This window comes from Artibeus jamaicensis, unplaced genomic scaffold, assembly GCF_021234435.1.
Source record: "Artibeus jamaicensis isolate MK-2021 breed Jamaican fruit bat unplaced genomic scaffold, CSHL_Jam_final scaffold_1689, whole genome shotgun sequence".
In the NCBI taxonomy this organism is placed as follows: domain Eukaryota; kingdom Metazoa; phylum Chordata; class Mammalia; order Chiroptera; family Phyllostomidae; genus Artibeus; species Artibeus jamaicensis.
In genome coordinates this window covers 3788621-3808174 of record NW_026522029.1, presented here as the reverse complement: position 1 = coordinate 3808174, position 19554 = coordinate 3788621, and the positions used below count along the sequence as shown (strand labels likewise).

At 49.0% G+C, this 19554-nt stretch overlaps 1 protein-coding gene across 1 annotated transcript in view; it reads right to left on the bottom strand.

Moving 5' to 3' along the window:
- CASQ2 (calsequestrin 2) overlaps positions 1–19554 on the bottom strand; it is a 56306-nt gene that overhangs the window by 14615 nt on the left and 22137 nt on the right. The window contains exons 3-7 of the mRNA XM_037135068.2: positions 17332–17432; positions 15789–15900; positions 13238–13311; positions 7690–7820; positions 6160–6205 (exon numbers count right to left, since the gene is read on the bottom strand). Coding sequence (XP_036990963.2) covers positions 6160–6205; positions 7690–7820; positions 13238–13311; positions 15789–15900; positions 17332–17432 — 464 coding nt within the window. The remainder of the gene's footprint in view (positions 1–6159; positions 6206–7689; positions 7821–13237; positions 13312–15788; positions 15901–17331; positions 17433–19554) is intronic.

The window sequence follows — 19554 nt, the reverse complement described above, 5'->3', positions numbered from 1 at the left end:
ACCGATCCTGAGGCTGACCCCAGACAGGCAGCAGACAGGAAATCCTTGAGGCAACTTAGAATCTGCGTCTGTATTGTTCACACAAGTGTCACGTGCTTCTTCCCTATTAAGGCACCGCTTAGTGAAGGACCTGTGTGGTCGGCGGGGGGCACTTTGCTGTCTCTGTCACTCCTGGGGTGTTCGTGGGGGGTTCCTCTTGGCTCTGGAACCAGAGCTTGTGGAAGTGACACAGGCCTCTGATGCATGCCTGAGTGAGGGCAGCTACAGAAGAGTCTGGAAAAGGGGGGCGGGGGAAGGCTGAGGGTGCGAAGGTGACAAGTCGGTACAGCCGTGCAGGTCAGGACGCAGCAGAGTCTAGAGAGAGCATTTCCGATCTACGGGACAAGCCAGTGGCATTCCATGTTCCTACGTCCTGGGCAGAAAGAACCTCAGGGCTCGTGTCTCCTTTGCATCGATTATTTCTGCAGAAGAGCGAGCGAGAGCTCGAAGGCACTTCCTTTATAAGAAATGTGATCTGCCCTGGCTGGTGTGGCTCAGTGGATTGAATGCCAGCCTCCGAACCAAAGAGTCACTGGTTCGATTCCCAGTCAAGGCACATGCCTGGGTTGTGGACCAGGTCCCAAGTTGGGGACGTGTGAGAGGCAACCTGATCGATGTATCTCTCACACATTGATGTTTCACTCCCTCTCTCCCTTCCTTCCCCTCTCTCTCTAAAAAAGAAAGAAAGAAAGAAGAGCTGTGATCCCCGCAATGCTTGGACAGAAAGCTGTGCGAGAATGAGGCCCGGGGGTAACTCTGAGTGGGCACTGATCATCACTGACACAGGGCGAGGGGCTCACTGGGCGCCCTGGACGTCACATCAGAATCATCCCACAGAGAAAATACCCATCATCACAGCCCCCCCATGGCCACGTTTCCATTTCCATTGATTTTAACGCTGGTGCAATCCTATCTAAATGCTAATTCTTTTCCTTGGAGTTCAGAATGGACAAAACCTCCGAAAATTCTGAGCGAGAGTAAATGGAAAATATCATTATTAAAAACAAGCGAGTGGGCACTGCTGTGGTCAGATCCCCCGGGGAATTGAATTTTTGCAGATCTGTATGTGTGCGTGCAGGTTTATTACACAAATCTGACAGCAGCCAGAGGAGGGGCGGGGGGAGGTCTCGCTGTTTTACATTTGCTGCCGTCACCAGGCAGGACGCCCTGATCAGTTCTCATTAGGCAGCCCCGTGTTCCTGGCTGCTGATGCCAGGAAGCAGCTTCACTTCTGCCTGCCCTTCCAGAATGCATTTGGAAATAGGTTTTAGAATTAAGAATCTGTATTTATTTGCTAAGAGACTGCTCATAATGTGGCTGTCCCTCCGTGGGCCTCAGATTGTCCCCGGACAGAGAGCTGTGTGACCACGGGAAGGGGCTTCTGTCCCTGTGGGCGCAGAGGGTCAGCACGCAGGCCTGTGCTGAACGCCTGCATGGAGGCCGGCGGGGGCTCTGTGCCGGGTGTGTTCAGGAATAAGCTCACAGAGCAAGACCCTGTGGGCAAGCCTGTAGGTCAGGGTTACTCTGGGGGCACCCCAGGTGCACAGGCGAGGAAGAGCCCAGGGCCATCTGCAGGACAGACCGTCCCGGGGCCCTCCTCCCAACCCCACACCCAATCACCCGTTTGGCCTTCTCGTCACATTGTCTTGGAAACCATCTCTCTACTTGCATAAATCTTCCCTACTTACCCAGATGGCAAGCTCACTGAAGGAAGGGATTACACCTTCCTATAACGATGATGATTAAAATGGTTTATTCCTACCTGCCATTTGCCTTTGAGTCAGTACTTTGTAAGTCCATTATTTCTAAATCTTTAATGAAAGTCTTATTCCTGTTTAAGGCTTAAAAAATTGAAGTGACTTACCTGAAGCCACAGAGCCGGTCTGTGACTTACCTGGGGTTCGAGCCAGCTCTGTCTGGTCCCACCCAAAGCCTGTGCTCTGCCTAGCTCACTGGAGGAGCCCAGACTAAGCCAGTGAGGCACAGAGATTTCCCTGAGCTGAAGGCATTTGAATTCCTGGAAACTCTCATTTGCCTAAATACAGAGTCTCTCAAAAGAACTCACTTGTCAGGAAAGCCTTTCCTGGGGTGCACCTCGAATCTTCTCTCGAACCGACATTGTCGCAAATAATCATATCTCTCATCTCTTCTCCGAAGGACCCATTTCTCTTTCCAAAAAGCCTTTGGTTCTCCCAGAAGGGTCCCGCCCCCTGTTTAGACTGTATATAAGCCCCTCCTTGAGTGGCATTTTGGTGAACTCTGGTGCATAAATAGGTAATTAAATCTTTTTCCCCCTCATACTAATCTGTCTTTGTCCCTTCAATCTGCAGGCCTCTCACCCTGAGCCTGACAGGGCAGAGGAGCAGCGTGTGCTCCCTAACATCTCCGACAGCACAGGACGAGATCCATGCGCCCGCCGCCGTCCCCTCTCCGGGGTTTGCAGGTGTTGCAACCTCAGGCCGGCGGCTCTTACTTCAGCCGGAAAAGGCTGAGACGGGGTCTTTATAATATATTATGTGACCGAACATCAGATCCCCCCCAGTCCCCCAAATGGACGTCTGGGAGTTAACTTTGGTGAGTACCCTTCTCTGGATTCCCCAGCACTGGGCGCGTCCCTGTCATAGCAGGGAGCACCCTGGACAGGTGTCACATGTTTGGAGACTGTTTCATCGACTCAACCCTGGACTCCTAAAGACAGGACAGCGACGCTCACTTTTGTAATCTCCGTGCTCAGCACAGACAACAGGCTCTTGCTCGTGCCTCCTGAATTTAAAAAGGAGTATGGTGATAAAAATCTTCCATATGTGTTGAAGAAAATTAGCAAATATTAGAGAGAGCAAGGAGAAATGAATCCCCCACCAAGCGGATGGATTACCACTGCTCAGGTTTTGTGGTTTTCTTCCAATATCTGCTGAAGTTTGTTCTCATATTGGATGAAGAGATGCAGAGAAGACAGCAGATTCCCTGGTGTGACGGAGTGTCCTAGGGGCCCATCTGGGGGGTCCCTGGCTCCCTCGTGGAAACACTTTGTTATTGTAACAGAGAGAGGGTTCTTCTAGAAGGAACTGCTGATTCCCATCCCTGCGGGCTTTGGCCCAGAACTCCGGCTGACCATGGGCCAGGGTGGAGGGCCGGTGGAAGGGGCAGTCTCCAAGGGGAAGGACAGGTCAGCCCTGGGTCCGGGCCACCCTGCCCGACTTTGACATGCTTCGACTATTCTAAATAAATAAATAGCTACCTGATTTACACAAGCAGATATCACTAGGCACCGATTTCTGTAGTAATAATAAATTATGTGTTTCTATGGTTTGCTGCTTTAAAATCCTGCACCATGGAGGAGAGAAAAAAGTCAATAGCTGCTTTAGCCCCACCCAGTTTTCCTAGCTTATTACAATATTTTGCAGTGTCCGGGGAAGTGGGTGTTGAAGCTAAACACATCTAAGGTCATTAACTGGTCACTTTCCCCAACGTCTGTGGTTCAAGTTTCTGTGGCCAAGTGGCCCATGGACGTGCTCTTTGTTTGAGACAGCGCTCACCTGGGTGGGTGGGGAAGGGGTGCAGCGGGGGGGGGGGGGAGACTCCCCAGGGAGCCTTCTGACAGATAGACTTCCGCTTCTCCTCTTAGGGTGGGGAGGTAATGCTGCAGAACCCGCACTGCCCCACCCCCTCCCGAGGTGGAGGCCGGGATGAGGGCCTGGCTGGGGTCCCTGTCACGTGGGGATGCTGTGATGCGGGAGAGGAGTAAAGCAGTCGAGGGCTCGTTTCTCTACACAGGTGCCAACCACAAGGCCGTGGGCCGAATCCGGCTTCCACCTTGTTTCTACCTGGTGGCAGCACTGAGCACCTTGCCCCTAGTTAAGGAGTAGTTACATGTATACAGTCCTAAAATTATATTTGGCCTTATGAAGGCAACCTGGAGGCTGATGTGGCCCCCAGTGAAAATGAGCTTGACACCCCTCCAGTCTCCCAGCTTAAATTTAACACACAGCCCTTCCTCATTAGAAAGCAATTAAACACATAATGTAGAAAATGTGAGCCATCCTTGTTATTGCATTTTACCTTGTAGCAAAAGGCTGTGACTTATCTCACTCATTAAGTGAGAAGACAGCAGAGAGTGAGTTCCAACGAGGCCGGACAGCAGACTATCTTTCTGAACATCCAGCTGTGATGCGGTACGAGGGTGTTTCTGCAGGTGGTGCGGGGATTCGGGGGTTCGGGGGTTCTGTGCTTGTGGTAGGGGGAGGGGATCCGGTGGGTGGGGGCGGGCGTGGGCGCCACACGGCTGTGTCAGTGAGGGAGGGCCTGAGAAAAGTGGGCTCGACAATTCCGTGGTCTCTCCCTTCTAGGAGCCTAGATAATCGAGATATTTATTAGGGGTGAAGGAAATCAGATAAGACCCACGGATAAAGGCCCAGCAGAGCAGGAATGGTTGCTCTCCATTTAAAATGGCACCTTGTTGTCATGAAGGACCAAGGAAAACCAATGACCAAGGACACCATGCCAGTGTGTGACCAAGGGCTGGATCCTGCGCCAGGAAAAAAATTTTTTCTTGTGCTATAAGGGACATTAGTGGGACAACTCGTCAGTTTGAATAAGGTCCATAGATAAAATAATTGTATTGATTTCCTGATTTTGATAAGTATACTGTGGTTATGTGAAAGTCCTGTTTTAGAAAACATCGGAAAGACGTAAAGGTAAAAAGGAATTGTGTCTACTACTTGCTCTCGAACGGTTCAGGAAAGAAATCTATCATTTATTTATCTGTCCATCAAGAGACAAAGCGAAGGTGATAAAATGTTAACACTTGGGGAATCTGGGTAAAAAGATCGTGGAATTCTTTACATTATTTTTTATAAGCCTGAAATTATTTTAAGTAAAAATATTTTTCAAGGGATATTATTTTTAGAGCACTGTCGTACCATTTAGAAGCAATAACCAAACACTTTAAACGTCACGTTTTTGAAAGCACGAAACATCGGGAGAACCCGTTTCGGGTTTCTGCTGTGCAGCGGTGCGGGCGTGGCCGCCCTGCGCCCCGGCTCACTACCCTCCACGTCTGACGCAATGTTTGTTCTGTGTTCAGACATCTAAATATGACGTTACATGCCAGCCAGACAGAGAGTGCCGAGTTTCTCTGTGGGTCCGTCCCTTCACCTACCACTTTAAACTCTGAACTAAAGAATAAATAAACAAACAAATAGCTGCTTCCACGTTAGTCCCTTTCCCCTCCCACCCACACCCCCACTGCACAGTGGTGCCTTGTGGGGACACGGCCCATTCTAGGGGGCCATACTGGAGAGAACAGGAGATTTGGCTCCTGATGATTTAAATCTAAGTTCTAGAGCTTATTAGTTATGTATTCTTGACTAATCAACTTACTCCATATAATCACTTTCCTTATGTCACATGGGGTTAAAATAATTCCTGTTTTTCATCACGTTCTAGAACTGCTGAAGGGGACACAAAATGCTTTGGGAAATGCCCTGTGGACTGTGGTTGTTACTGCGTACAGAATTTTGTGTACAGCTAAGGTGAGTGGGAGGTTGTGCCTCCAGGGTTCTTTTTCTAATGCTAGTTGACCTGCCTGACATGTTGTTTATGACCTTGACCTAGAGGATATTCTGGCTCAGTGTTTTCTGGCACCTTGAGCTGGTATTTATAAAAACAGCTCCCATTCATTTATTAAGCACCTACCATGTTTTAGGTTCTTCCCACCCTTCACCTTGAGCCCTGATTATAGAGGCAGAAACTAAAGCCCAGACAGACCACATGGCTTAATGTAGGATGCACAGCTACTAGGTGTCAGATTCTAGACTTGAACCCAAGTCTCTATGTCTTCATAGTCTGAGCTTCTTCCACTAGTTACTCTCAGCCCCCGGTGGCCGGTATTCACCATGGAAAATGAACTCAGAGGTAGAGTAATCTTGCCTAGTGGTTAACACTAGAGAGGCATAAGTTGGATCCACAATATCTGGATTTTACTTGAGCGTGCTGTTCACATTTCAAACACTCTACTACCTAGACATCCACTCCAGCCAAGTGAAGCTTGGTTTGAGTTTTGAGATCAGAGGGGCATTCTACCAGTCTCTATAAGGCAGAAGGAGGTTGCCACTTTCTTACCCACGTCTCAAACATATCTTCTGGGCGCAGGCGACGTAGGGTGGGTCTGAAAAAAGAAAAAGATGAGCTTCCTCGAGTAGAGGTTACCACAGCGGACATGGAGCCACTGTGGCGGACCCTGCTGTGTCGCACAGAGAGCTGGCCACAGGCTCTCAGCCTGTTCATGCATCGGTTTGACCCGAGGATTCCACAGCTCATCATAAACAATGGGGCAGAGGGCGCAGGGTCAGCTCATTCCCAGGGAAGGAAGCCATCTCCCTCCTCCCAGAGAGCCCAGAGGAGACCCAGAGCAAGGAGACCTGGGAGAGAAAACAGGAAGTGTTGGTTTTGTTTTGTCATCAGAGTCGTCCATTAAAGGGACGTTTGGAAGAGCAGGTGGAATCTACATCTTGCCCATGGTTTCATTTCTTTCTAAATGTTGGCAAACAGTTCTAGGCATGTTCATATCTGCTCCTCCAAGTACTGCCTCGCTGTAGAGACCAGGACTGACTGGTGGATGAAATCCTGGTCCAGCAAACATACACGAGTACGTGTTGGGGGAAGGGGTGAGGCGGTGAACTCAGCTCCATGTTCCGTGTTCCATATTGTGTCCCCCTCAGGAGCAGGGCTCGGCAAACTGCAGCTGGTGGGCCATGTCCAGCCAGTGCCTCCTGTGTTTATAAATAAACTTCCCAGGGAGACACGGCCACACTCAGTTGTTTGGCTATTGTTTACGGCTGCTTTCACACAAGAGCAGTGGAGTTGAGTGTTGCAGCGGAGCCTTTCTGGCCCACAGAGCCTGAAATATTTATTCTCTGGCCCTTTATAGAAGAAGTTTACTCATCCGTGCTGAAGCTGGGCGGTGTCAAACATTCCTCTCCCAGAAAATGTGTATAGAATGTTCACCTGAGGGTTAAGTAGCTGAACTATTCTCAGTCCAGTCCCCTACTGTGCAAAACGAGGGTGATGATAATTATCTGGTTATGTTACATAAAATAGCTCTCATAAGCACCTACCATGGTACTTGGCATATAAGAGACTGTTCCTAAATCTTCTGTTGCTATTGTTGTAGAATTTTACTGAAATCTTAATCTGACTTACAGGGGATTTGCTGACTGAGGGGAGGTGGTTTAAGCCTGTCTGCAAGTGTAGAACCGTATTTAGAAAATGTAGCTGCTGTAGCTCAGTGGATTGAGCATGGGCTGCGGACCAAATGTTTGCTGGTTCACAATTCCCAGTCAGGGCACATGCCCGGGTTGCAGACCAGGTCCTTAGTGGGGGCCATGTGAGAGGCAACCACATATTGATATTTCTCTCCCTCTCTTCCCCTCTCTCTAAACATAAAATAAATAAAACCTTAAAAATTTTAAAAAGAAAATGTAGCAACATCCCTACCACTGATCCATGACCAGCAAGGCCATTCCACTGAGTTCAGTCCTTCTGGGGTGCTAACTGCAGGGTGTTGCTCTTGGGGTCTGAGATGTGAGGACTGAGGGTGCTTCTCCTTGTTCTGGACGCTGCCTCCCCTCCCCCGCGTGCCATCTCGGGTACCTTTGGTGATCCTTTACAAACTCCACGAGCTCTTCCTCCGTGTAAGGCTTGTCAGGGATGGCGACGGGCTCATCCATAAACGGCTCGTAGAAGTCAACCTCATTCATCTTCAAGGACAATTTCTTTGCCACCTGTAGCAATTAGAAATAGGACAATAGGTGCCTTGAATGCTAGTCTGGAGTGGCAGCGGGCGGTCTGTCTCTAAGGTGTTCGTGTGTTCCCTGCAAGGACTTGAGAGTGTACGTACAGTTCTAACTTAAATGTCACAGTGACAGGAGCTCATCCCCTATGGCCTGGCTGGACTGATCAAAGGACAGATAGGGAGAAAGAAACCCCTCTTGCCAAGGAGGTCCAAGCAGGGGCCGGGGCAGACGGAACAAAAAACAGGGAATCTAATCCTACGATCACCACCATGCCGCCATATTTGTCAGGCCGGAGCAGGAAGCAAAGGCCAACCCAGACGCTCCATGTCCTAGGATGCATGGATTTAATTGAATCAATTTTAATAGCACAGGCAATTGATGGGAACTATTGAAAGCATGTAGGTACTCAAAACCAGAGGCCAACTGATTAATCCTTGATCAGCTCATGAACTCGACTTGTTATTTAGGTTGAAGCCTGGCCCTTGGGCTGTCTTTCAGTTAGACATCAAGCCTGGGCTGACATGATGGTTTCTCGGGCTCGGGGAACTGCCCACAGCCATCCTGGTTTGTCTAGAGTGGAGGGTTTTCCCTGGATTCAGACTCTCAGCGCTAAAACCCAGTAGGACCCAGCAAGCAAGGCCGTGCTGTTCTCCCCTGTACCAGGCCAAAAGCTCGGGGAGCCCGAAGCAGCCCGGAGGCCATCTCCTCTCTTGAGTCAAGCAGCCACACTGTCTTGTCAGGGCAGAATGGCTGCTGTGTTCGCCCGCAGACCTGCTGAACTCAGAACTCTTGCTGTGAAATGACTCGAGAGGCCTGGAATGTGCCACGCTCCGGAGAAAACCAAATGCCATTCTTCTCTAGCTCAGGGCCGTGGCCCCAGAAAGCCAGGGATAAACAGTGGTTCCCTTGAAACTGAAGAGGAGGGGCCCGGGTGCAGACGCCCTGCGGGGAACGTGGACAAGCTCAGGGGCCCGGGGCAGCCGGGACTAACTGCACAGGGGTGCGGGGACTGGGTGCTGCGCGAGCTGTTACACAGGAGGCCCATTCTGAGGAAACACTGACATCCCCATGGATTCTGTCATTGATTGCTATTAATTCAGGTCACTGTATTTCAAAAGACATTTCTTATGGTATTCAACACAGAAACTAGCGTTCGACTCAGAGGGAAAACGGGTCAGGTTAAGAGCGACAGTTGGTCAAAGGAGATTTTATGGTCATGCTATTTCGTTTTAAGGGACAGGGAGATATGGAGCTTTTCCTTACATTTTTCCTCCCCCATGGGGCAGGGGGTGGTACGGGTGATAGATGACGCCAGGAGGGGCAGGGCAATAGCAACTGTGCGCCCAGCGTCCAGGTTCACCCATAGTTGTTGGCAAAGCTGGGTGCATCCCCAAAGGGGCTTGAACATGACCCTAGATTCTGGTTCTGTGAGTTCACTTACTGCTTCTTTTAAAACCCAGGGCACCGCTTACAAGAAGTGGGAAGCTATCCGATGAGCAAAAAGGTAATGATAGTGAGCACGTAGCGTGCTTGCTACGTGCAGGGCGCCGTTACCAAGTGCTTTAGGTTGGCTCCTCTCTGAATCTTCACTTTGACAGTAGCAGGTAGAAGCTGCCATTGTCCTCATTTTACAAATGGCGAGCCCGAGGCACCATCTGAGTAGGCAATTTGTCAAGATCGTCTGCCCACAGGGCACAGAGCCAGAGTTCAAACCCAATTTGCCTGGACACCAACTTCCCTGTCATCAGAAAGTCACTTCCTCCTTGACACTGCAGCAAATGATGTCTGTCCCCGTAGCTGTTCCACCAGTGCTGCACACGGTCAGTGCAATGTCTCCTGTTCCTCCCTCATCACCTCACCCCACCAAGGTCTGCTAGGGTCCAGCTCCCTGTAGGTGAGAAGGTGCTCACTCGAAGCTTGGGGTGCCCCACGTGTGTGCCTGTGCCTGTGTGTTATGCGTGTGTTGCAGGGGGTCTCTGGTGCTTGGAGGTCAGGGTCCAGTGTGCAGTGGGAAGCCCATGGGAGGACTGGGACGTTTTTAGTCTAATTCTGGGGACTGCTGAGTGAGCTTTTCCAGAGGCCTGTGTACTCCATCCCCACTGCCACCATGGGGTGCCCTCATCTGGTGTCTCAGAGAATCCCTTTCCTCATTCTTTTATTTGTATTTTGGGTGGTAAGGACTGAAGGAGATTTGATTGATTGAGGCATTGATTCATTTATCTGTTCAATAAATATTTAATGGTGCTGACTGTATCCCAGGCACTCTTCTGGGACTAGACCTGGCTCGTGGGTGGGAACAATGGTATGAGAATGAATTTTACTACTGAAAGCCTAAGAGGTCCATATAATGAGTTCTTTTGTGCCTTTTCAAAAACTCGTTGGAATACATTTTGCCAAAGGCAAGAAAACTACAAAGCACCATGGCCAGTTTTTGACGTTTGCAAATGTATGAATTTCGATATAGATGTTTCTCTAAGGCATTAGCAAGCCATTTCAGTTGATGCAAATGAAACCAGTTCAGTGAATTGAGGCCTTTTCAATATCTATCTTCTCTGTCAACTCTGTTTGGATAATCCCTGCTTCTTTCTGTCCTAATGTGGTTCAAAAACTGATTTTGTGTCTCACTGTTCACTCCAAGAATGGAACAGGTCTCGTGGGGATAATTAGAACTGACATATTTCAGGCCGTAAGCTGCAGCAGAGCGACCATCCTCAGCCCTCTGACCCTGTCTTGCTCCTTCGGGGGCTTGATTTCAGATCGGGATCCATAGATTGGTTCTGGTCCCAAACCAATGTGCCTGGTAAAATCCCCTGGTTTTCAAAATATGCTTTTTGAAAATGCATATTCCTGGGCCCTGTCAAAATCCTAAAAAAACCCCTCCAAATTTCCAGGGCTAGAGCCCAGGAATCCACAGTTTTAAAGCTTCCTGGGAAATACCCATGTGGGTGGTGTTGGGAAACTACTAGTTCCCAAACCAACATCAGCAGCCCCAGCATCTCCCCCTCTTTAGGTTTCTCCAACTCATACATAGCAGCAACCCCCTTATCCATGGTTTCAGTTATCCACGATCAACCACAGTCTGAAAATATTAACAGGAAAAGCCCAGAAATAAACAGTCCATCGGGTTAAATTGTGTGTCGTCCTGAGTGACACGGTGGGTGCAACCACGCCTTCCGGGCCCCACCTCTCCACTGGGCACCGTCCCCCACACCCGTAGTTGACGGGCACAAGCTTTTAAGTCCCAAACGCCAGTGAGTCCTTGCAGCGGGACAGCTCTGCCCTCTGTGTTTCTCACAGAGGGAGAGACCGTTTGTCCTCCTCCTTTTAGATAGTAGGAAGTCCCACTAGGCCATGTGCATGGTCATGCTTATGACTCAGTGTCTTATAGAGCTTTTAGTAAAGAGTCTTCTGAGTTTTTATAGCCCGCCTCACCTTCTTCATGGGCCACAGACATGAAGCCATAAGGTCCGGCTGGGAGGCACATCTGAGAACTGACCCCACCCTGAACTTGGCCGGCACTGCACCACCCTTCTAAGAACCGAGGCTTTGTTGCTTGGCCACACTTGTCTGCCTGACTCTCTTTCCTGGGGTGAGTTCCTACCCAGCACTGGTCACTCCTGACCGATCGGAACCAGCCGTCAGTGATGGACTCAGTTTCAGCTTTTCTGTCCCTCCCCTTCTCTACTAATATCCCTTTGCAAGGTCTGTCCTCTGGGGCCTGAAGGACTGGCTTTATTAGCAACGGTCCTCACAGCTAGCTGACAGTCACCGCAGGCTCACTGTGTGCCCGGTGCATTTTACATGCACTGGTTCTTTTTCTGGGCTAGAGTCGTGCAGGGCACTGACTTTGGAGTCGGGCTGACCCACAATTACCTCGGGCTTCAGTACCCACTAAATGACCATGAGCGAATCGCAATCTCTCGGTGCCTCAGTATCAACCTCTGTAGACTGTAAACACAACCCCCTGTCTTACAGGGGTGTTGAGAAGATGAAATGAGAAAACCTCTATAAAATTCTTAGCACAAAGCCTGGCATATACGCATAAAAATTACTTAATGAGTGATAATTATTACTCTTTTTGCTATTCTTGCTCAAGATCTCTCCCAACTCTAATCCCACCAATTAGGGTGAACTTTCTCCAAGTTTAGATGACATCATTTAGATTATGGACCTCTCTTCTGCATTATAAGCTTGTAAACTGGGGTGATAGCCGTAGAAGTGGTTCAATACATGTATGAATGGAATGCAGTCTCTTAGCACCGTTCCTTTCCCAGCTTCAGCATCTACAGATTTCCTCGTTTTTCACAAAGTACTTGCTTTTCACAGAGTACTTCCAGTATTCAGAGTGTGCGTATTGGGTGTGTGTTAATGTGTGTACGTGAGTGTGGGTATGTGTGACATTTGTGTATTATACAGTGTGTATGTTGCCTGCATATGTATTATGTGTATGTGGTGTGTGTTTTAAGTGTGTTATGCATGTGTGTTGTGTGGTTGTGAGCGTGTGAGTGTGCACCTTGATTCTCAAGGGTAGGGACAGGGTCTTTTACTTAACCATGCAGTCCAGAGGGAAGGACGTGGATTGGGGCACAGATTGTCCTAAACTGGGATCTCAGCTCCACCATTAATTCACTGGAGACCTTGGATACTACTTAACCTTTCTAAATTCCTTTTTCTCATGTGGAAAGTTGGGGGTGGGTTCACTTTCGAAGTTGTTTAAAGAGTTAGAGGTTGTATTAGTGAGATATATCAACTGTGTCCCCCACACAGAAGGCCCTGGGCAAAGGGCAGCCATTTAGTGGCGCCTGGAGCCAGGACACTGTGCTCCAAGTCCAGCAGACCCCAAGTGAATTACCCCTTGATTCAAGGTCCCTCTATCTCTGCCATTGTTTGGCTTATAAAGGCACCTTCCTTCCATACCTGGGGAATGAAGAGCAATTGAATCACAGAGAAGTACATCAGTGGCTCCGCCTGAAGACGAAGCAGCCAGGGCTCCAGAGGCCCACGCCCTTCCCCATTGCATCCCCCATCCCAGCCCAGAGGAGGAAAAGTGCGCAACCAGGGAGGGGGAGGGGGGCTGCAAGAAAAGGACGCTCAGCGATTAGTGTCCCACACACTCTGGGCCCACACACTCGCCATTCTTAGTGCCAAAAATGACCCCAAGTGGTTGGTATGTCGCTTTTCATTGGATGTTTTCAGAAATACCCCTACTATCTTCTGCATTAAACATCTTCACACGCATCTCTCATCCGGTAGTGATTTACCGCCATAGTTCTAACACTTCGGGGAAAGTGTGAATGGGTGGAGGGTAGTTAGTGTTGCTAAAAGAAAAGAGGGTGGTGGAAAGTTCCAACTGGAATACCTCCCGAGTATGGAAGTGCTCCAATTGGGGTTTCATAGGTACTCACCCCTTTGTCAAAGGTCGCGAAAAATTTGATGTACGGCTGAAAGTGTTCAGCTGCCTCTTCAAAAGCCTTGTAATCTAAGAGGAGAGAGATAGAAGGGAGAGACGTTTTCCAGAAGCACACAGCAGACGTTTCTCTTTAAACAATGCAGAGAGAGCGGGAAGCCAATTAATCCTGATCAGATCACTATTAAGTAGATCTTATTCAGATAGATAATTCCTTGGTATTACTTAAACCCTCAGTTTCCCGAAGGAGTTTTAACTGACTGGCATTCAATCCCCCAAAAGAACTCTTTGCCACACTTTTGCATGTTTTATGAAATTGGTAGATGGAAAGGAGACAACCTAGAGAGAACAAGGGCAAGGAAAGAAATTGCCCAGCTCCAGACCAAAAGAAAAAGTTCTCTGGCTCAGACTTGCTACTGGTGACAAATGTGCCCTTGAGGCAGTGCACCCCGCTGTATGAACGAGCACGATGTGAGGAGAAATCCTTCTCATCGTGCCAAGCAACTCAGTCAAAAATGACATCACAGAAGTACTTTCAACTGCTTAGCAGGAGTACTCTCTATGGTGAATCCTGGTTTTTCTCTCCCTCCTTTCAGGTTTTCTTGTTTTATTCTGATCCCTTACAATGAATAAAGACTGCGGGGGACTCCGGTCCTAAACTGGAGTCCACACTGGCGAAGAGGCTCAAGGGCACCAGGGTGTGGCCGTGCTGTATCTGACCACGCCCAGCCTGGGTAGGGAGGTTGGTTTTCTAGCCTTGGATGGCAGGGTGATGATAATGGTGCTGTGGTGCGCGGCTGGTGGTTGCTCTGCAAAAGTTCCATAATCCAGAGAGTCAGTGATCCTGTGATTCATTCTTAATGAGATTAACTTTTTCCATTTCATGGAATTCTATACCCTTTCATTATCAGAGGCATAAGTTTTTGCTAGAATTCCAGGAGCCTGCAGACTTTTCTAATATTCAATCAGAAACATTTCAAGAGTCATGCTGGCTCAGACAACTCCAGGATGAGTAAGACAAGGACAGTGAGCAAAGGCTCACAGCCCTGCAAGGGTTACGGACCCTCACAGAGCAGTGTGGCAGCTGCCACACAGAGGCAAACGCGTAAGTGCAGCTGAGAGAGGGGTTGGAAAATGTACAAGACACCTGTACATACTGATCCACAGTCACACACACTTGTCCTCACACAAGTGATTATGTTGTCACAACACGTGGAGAACAGGCTGACAGTTGGGGTAGAGGGTTGAGCACAGGGAAGAAGATGGGTGGGAGACTAGGAGGATGAATAGAGGGAAGTGGGAGAGCACAGAAAGGGAAGGGGTTAGAGCCATAGTTAAGCCACTTATATCTAAGGCAGAGTAGGCTCCATCAGAATTCTCTTGTGGCTGATGAACCTCCCTCCGCCTCCTGAACTCCTACTCTGATAGAAAGCCTGGCCTAGACCTGTGTTAGGAGAACCCCTACTTCTCTTGGGAAGCCAGTCTGTATCTTTATTGCAATGGAAAAGGGTGCGGCAAGGTAATCAATCCCAGGTTGGTGCTTCAAGCTTGGGTTGAAGCCTCCACCTCTGCAAACAGCAGCTGTCTTCAGGGAACGTGGTCTGGTTTTCTACTCTGATCTCATGAGAAGCATCCCAGAGAGTGGTCAGCATCCATCCGGAAATGTGAAAACTGAAGTAAAGTCAAACTCCCTGGCCAGCCACCTTCCCCCAACTCTCTCTTAAGGAGGGTGAATAGAGGCTTTTATGTAGCAAATGAGGAGACCATCCCATTGGGTCACGGGGGAGAGAAAATTGGTGGGTTGCTGAGATGATGAAGGAGGCCAGCTGGCAGATGGGGTAGAGACACGGCTTCACAGATCATTTCAAAATATTGCGGAGTTCCCAGGAATAGCCCAAAGCAGCCCTTATTTGCATTTCCCTCCCGTACTAATGCTACTGGAATCCTGACCCCACATATCCCCCTCCCCCCCCCACGGGTTGTGCTGATGCTGTGAGAGGTTCCTGGGCCCACCCAAAACCTGGCCGCAAAGCTTTCAAAGGAACACACCCAAGGGTGTGGTGCGCGATCTCCGGCTGCCTTGGTGGTCAGCTGGGCTGGCCAGCAATTTTCCACATTGTACTGCAGCTGTCAGGCCCAGCCCCAGCCCAGTTTTCCTCTCATGCTGTCCCAGTGACTGAGAAGCTCTCCGGCTGGTGACCGCGGGAGCTCTGGTGTCAGGGAGACAGCCCACCATGTGCCCTGTTTTAGGGGAGAATTCCACTGGTGGGTGGGCAGGTAGAAACGTGGAGGGAGGGCTTTTCTCTCTTCTGTAAAGCAGTCCACTACCCCTGGCCCCTTCAAGGCCAGAGAACACGGCCCCGCCTTAGTGCCCTTTCAGCTCCCCAGCCTGTTTTGCGTAAGTGACTCAAGTGTCCCATTGCACAGGAAGTTTCTCTGCTACCCTGCACAAGACCTGCTGGTGGCCCCTCCTCTTTATGGATAATCTGACCTCCCTGGTTGGGAATCTAGCCTTTGGACTGACAGGCTGGGGTTGATGGGCTACTTACATTCTGAGTCCTCGCTCTTAAAAAAGCCAATGAGTTTGATCTGGTCCTCAATGCGTTCAAAGGCTTGGACCTCCAGTTTGTTGCTGATGACCTCCACTGGGTCTTCAATGAGCTGAAATGCCACACACACACACATACAAAATCGGTCCCTTCCCACGAATCAGGCACACAGGCAGAGGGCTTTGCAGGGAAGTTGTGGACTTTGGATGGTGCCTCAGCACCCACCCCACCCTCCCCCAGTGAGTACAGCAGCAGCACCTTTTAAGGAACTGATCTTAACTCATCTATCAAGGGGTAGACTGGTTGGTCTGGGGCAGTTCTATTCCTCTTGCCAGTTATTGACTTAGGAATGGCATGAAACCCAATTCTGGTCAATGAATCTCCAGGGCAGATTTGCTGAAAGCTTCAGGAAAGTCCTGCTTTCACTTTAAGGCAACAGTGGGAAGCCAGATCCACCCTCCACCCCATTTCTCATTAAATATTAATGAGGAAATGGGACGTATGTGCTCCTGCCACTGGCTGCCTTAGAACCAACTTGAGAATAGTCATCTGGGGGACGAAGCCCACACCCTGATGCATTATCTGTAACTTACAGAAAAAAATGGGACTAGAGTCCTAATTTGATCAAGTCTAAAACTTGCCCTCACCCTGGACTTCTGTTTGTGAGGGTCAGTCATGTTGCTTAGTGGTTAAGGCGGCTTGAGTCTGGTTTCCACCAGGAACTTCTGAAAGCCTTGGCCTTGCCAGAGTTGTTCAGTTGCTGCCCTCCGCTTTGTCAGGGCTAAAGGTTACGGGTCAATGAAAGGGCCAAGGACAATCTATGGGCACTTTTTCGTAGGAGGTGACCTTCCATTCACTCCGACTTTTGCTCTCAGTTTTTGAGGTTTGGGAGAAAAGGCGAGAGACCACTACGCATGGGCTGGTAGCTAAAGAATCACCAGTAAGGATGGGTGTTCTTAATCTATACAGCACTCTGCTCAAAACAGCTTGAACCTGACCTCACAGCTGTTATTGAAAGCGTGAGTTTATGGATAAAATATTTTTGTAGTGTTTGTTCCTCTATTTGCCCGAGCATGCGTACCTCCACGGCTGAGAGGAGGGATGATATTGGGGCTCATTAATCCCGCCCCTTTTTTAGTCCACTCTGAGGGTAACTCAGGGTAACTCAGCGGATGGTTACTTCTCTCCCTACAGATCCTCAGGTGACTATCCCCCTCTTCCTCAGACTCCCCATCTCTTGTTCAGAGCACTGGAGCAAAGCCAAGGGGATTTCAGGGGATGTGGGTGTATAACTTATAAGAGAAATAACATGTTACTACTACACAATTCTGATCACAAATAAGACAGTGACTTTAGGTCCAGCTTCCCAGGGGAAGTAAATAGCCCTGTGATGCAGGCACTCCTTAGTTTTTCATGAAGCCTGAGAAATCTGTCTTAGACCAGGAGGGGTTACCCAGCCTCTGTGTTCTTATTTGAAGGTCTGACTTCCCCTACATTTGAACCCAAGCAACTCCATGCAGGGCCACTGTGCACAGACGCTTACGTCCAGGAGAAACTCCACCAGGACGTCAGCTGCGAACTCGCCATCAAACTCAATTGTGCGATCACCCTTCAGAATGTACAGGCTTCCTTCTTCAGTGAAACCTGGAAGAAAGCGAGAGTTCCCAGGACAATATGATTCTGATGCAGGAAACACCGTCCCATTGGCCAGGCTCCAGATGAGTGGAACTGTGCTCCTTTGAGTTCTGCTCTCTTAACCCCTGTAATGACCTTTGCTCCTCGCCCACAGCTGATACGAAAGGGTGTGTAACCGAAAAGTCACAGGGCATGATTCTCCAGCAGGGGAGCCCAACCTTTTGGTGTCTCTCAGCCACACTGGAAGAATAAAAGTTGTCTCGGACCACACATTAAATGTGGTTGTCTCCACCATCTTGGTCAGTACTTCAGGTTTCAGCTTAGGGACCATTTTTCCCCCGGGAAGGCCACTTCACTCTCTCCCACCATGATGGATCTTCTCTGAGCTTCACATATGGGCACTCACAACAACAGTGAGCTCTCTAATGGTAGGGCCATTGCTGTCAGGCATCACCCAGAGCCTGGGTATGCTGGACACCCCAGACACCCCCTAAATGTTTGTGGCCAGGCTGAACAGCTTGCTTTTCTAGAGGAGCTGAATTCTGCACGTCCTCTGTCCCCAGCGAACTGAGAATGCTGCAGGGCAGGGTGAGACTCTTCTTTCTACCCTCCATTACTCTTGGCATAAGGCCGTGTGCTTGGACAAACACTTGCTGGAAGACCTCCCCTGAGAGAGGCCAAATAGCTGAGGCTGGCATTTAGTCCAACTTCAGGTCTCCTTAGTTGCTTAGATTAATGGTTTGCAAACTCTCTGTGAGCTGGAGAATGCTTTCTCTGAATAAACTCCTTTGCAAATCTCTAGGGAACGGAGGCTGCTAGCCCCCTGCCTGCTGGGTCCCAGGGCGCATCCGAAGATCCCCAGGCACACCATGGAGCACCACTTCTAAATCCAAATGAGCAATGCATCCCGTATCCTTGAACGTGGCAATGACTGATCACAAGAGTACCGTGGGGAATATCAGCCAGCATCCTGCTGTTGGATTTTGTTCTAAGTGAAACCAGTTAGGAGGTTATTGCCCTGGTTCAGGCAAGTAGAAGAGAGGCTGGATATGAAGGAGCAGGTTCATATAACACCATTGTCCTGGAAACTCCGAGGACCACGTGGTCGAGAACAAACCTCCAATAATTCCTCCAGGCTGAGCTTGGAGAAAGGCTTCTTCAGACTTTTCAAGCCCCATCATGTCCTCCATTGGGAGAATATTTACCGGGCCAGTCTTACAAATACTTGCCCAACTTGTCTTCCCTAAATTTTTATTTTTATTGTCATTCAATTTTTTAGAAATTTTTATAGAGAGGAAGGGAGGGAAAAAGAGAGGGAGAGAAACATTGACTGGTTGTCTTCCGTGTATGCACGGTTCGGGGACTGAACCCACAGCCCAGACAATGTGCCCCAACAGGGACTTGAACTGGGGACCTTTCCGTTTGTGGGACGACACCCAACCCACGGAGCCACACCAGTCAGGGCTCCCCTAAGTTTTTAGATCTCTGGAACACTAGTGTTTTCCTCGAACTAAATTCACCGGAAATCCAGCTTCTCAGTAACAATGGGAAGGAAGAAGACTTGGGAATCAACAGGTGCTGGGGAGGCGAAAGAATTCATTAAACAGCTTTTGATGAAGCAAAGAGTTTAACCTACTTTGCTTTCCTGCTCGAGAGGAAAAATATTCCTTAATTTGTCTCTAGAGAAAGAGATACCACAGACATGCTTAATAATTCATTATCATTTCAAAGTGAGTTCTTCCTTGTGTCTGACTTAAACACCATCTCCTTCAATTTAAATGTAAAAAAAAAAAAAAATGAAAGAAAAAAAACCCCGCAAGGCTGGTCTTCTTGAAAATACAAAACAGTTGTTTGTAATTTTCAGAGATAATGAACTTTTCATGGACCTGAAGGTATTTATTGAACCACCACTAACCTATTTTGTTTTCCCTGTGCTTACTACTCCAAATCCAATTAACCTTTCTTCAAAAGTGCTGTTTTACAACCTCCTGCTATGGCCATTGTTTGCTGGTCATGCAGAAAAAGCAAAACGGGCAGTACACGTGTGGCGTGTTCGAAAACCGGAAAAGCTACCTGCTTTCTCTCTCGTTGGGATTAGAGGTGTAAGAATCTTAAAGCGCACTGAGCTTCT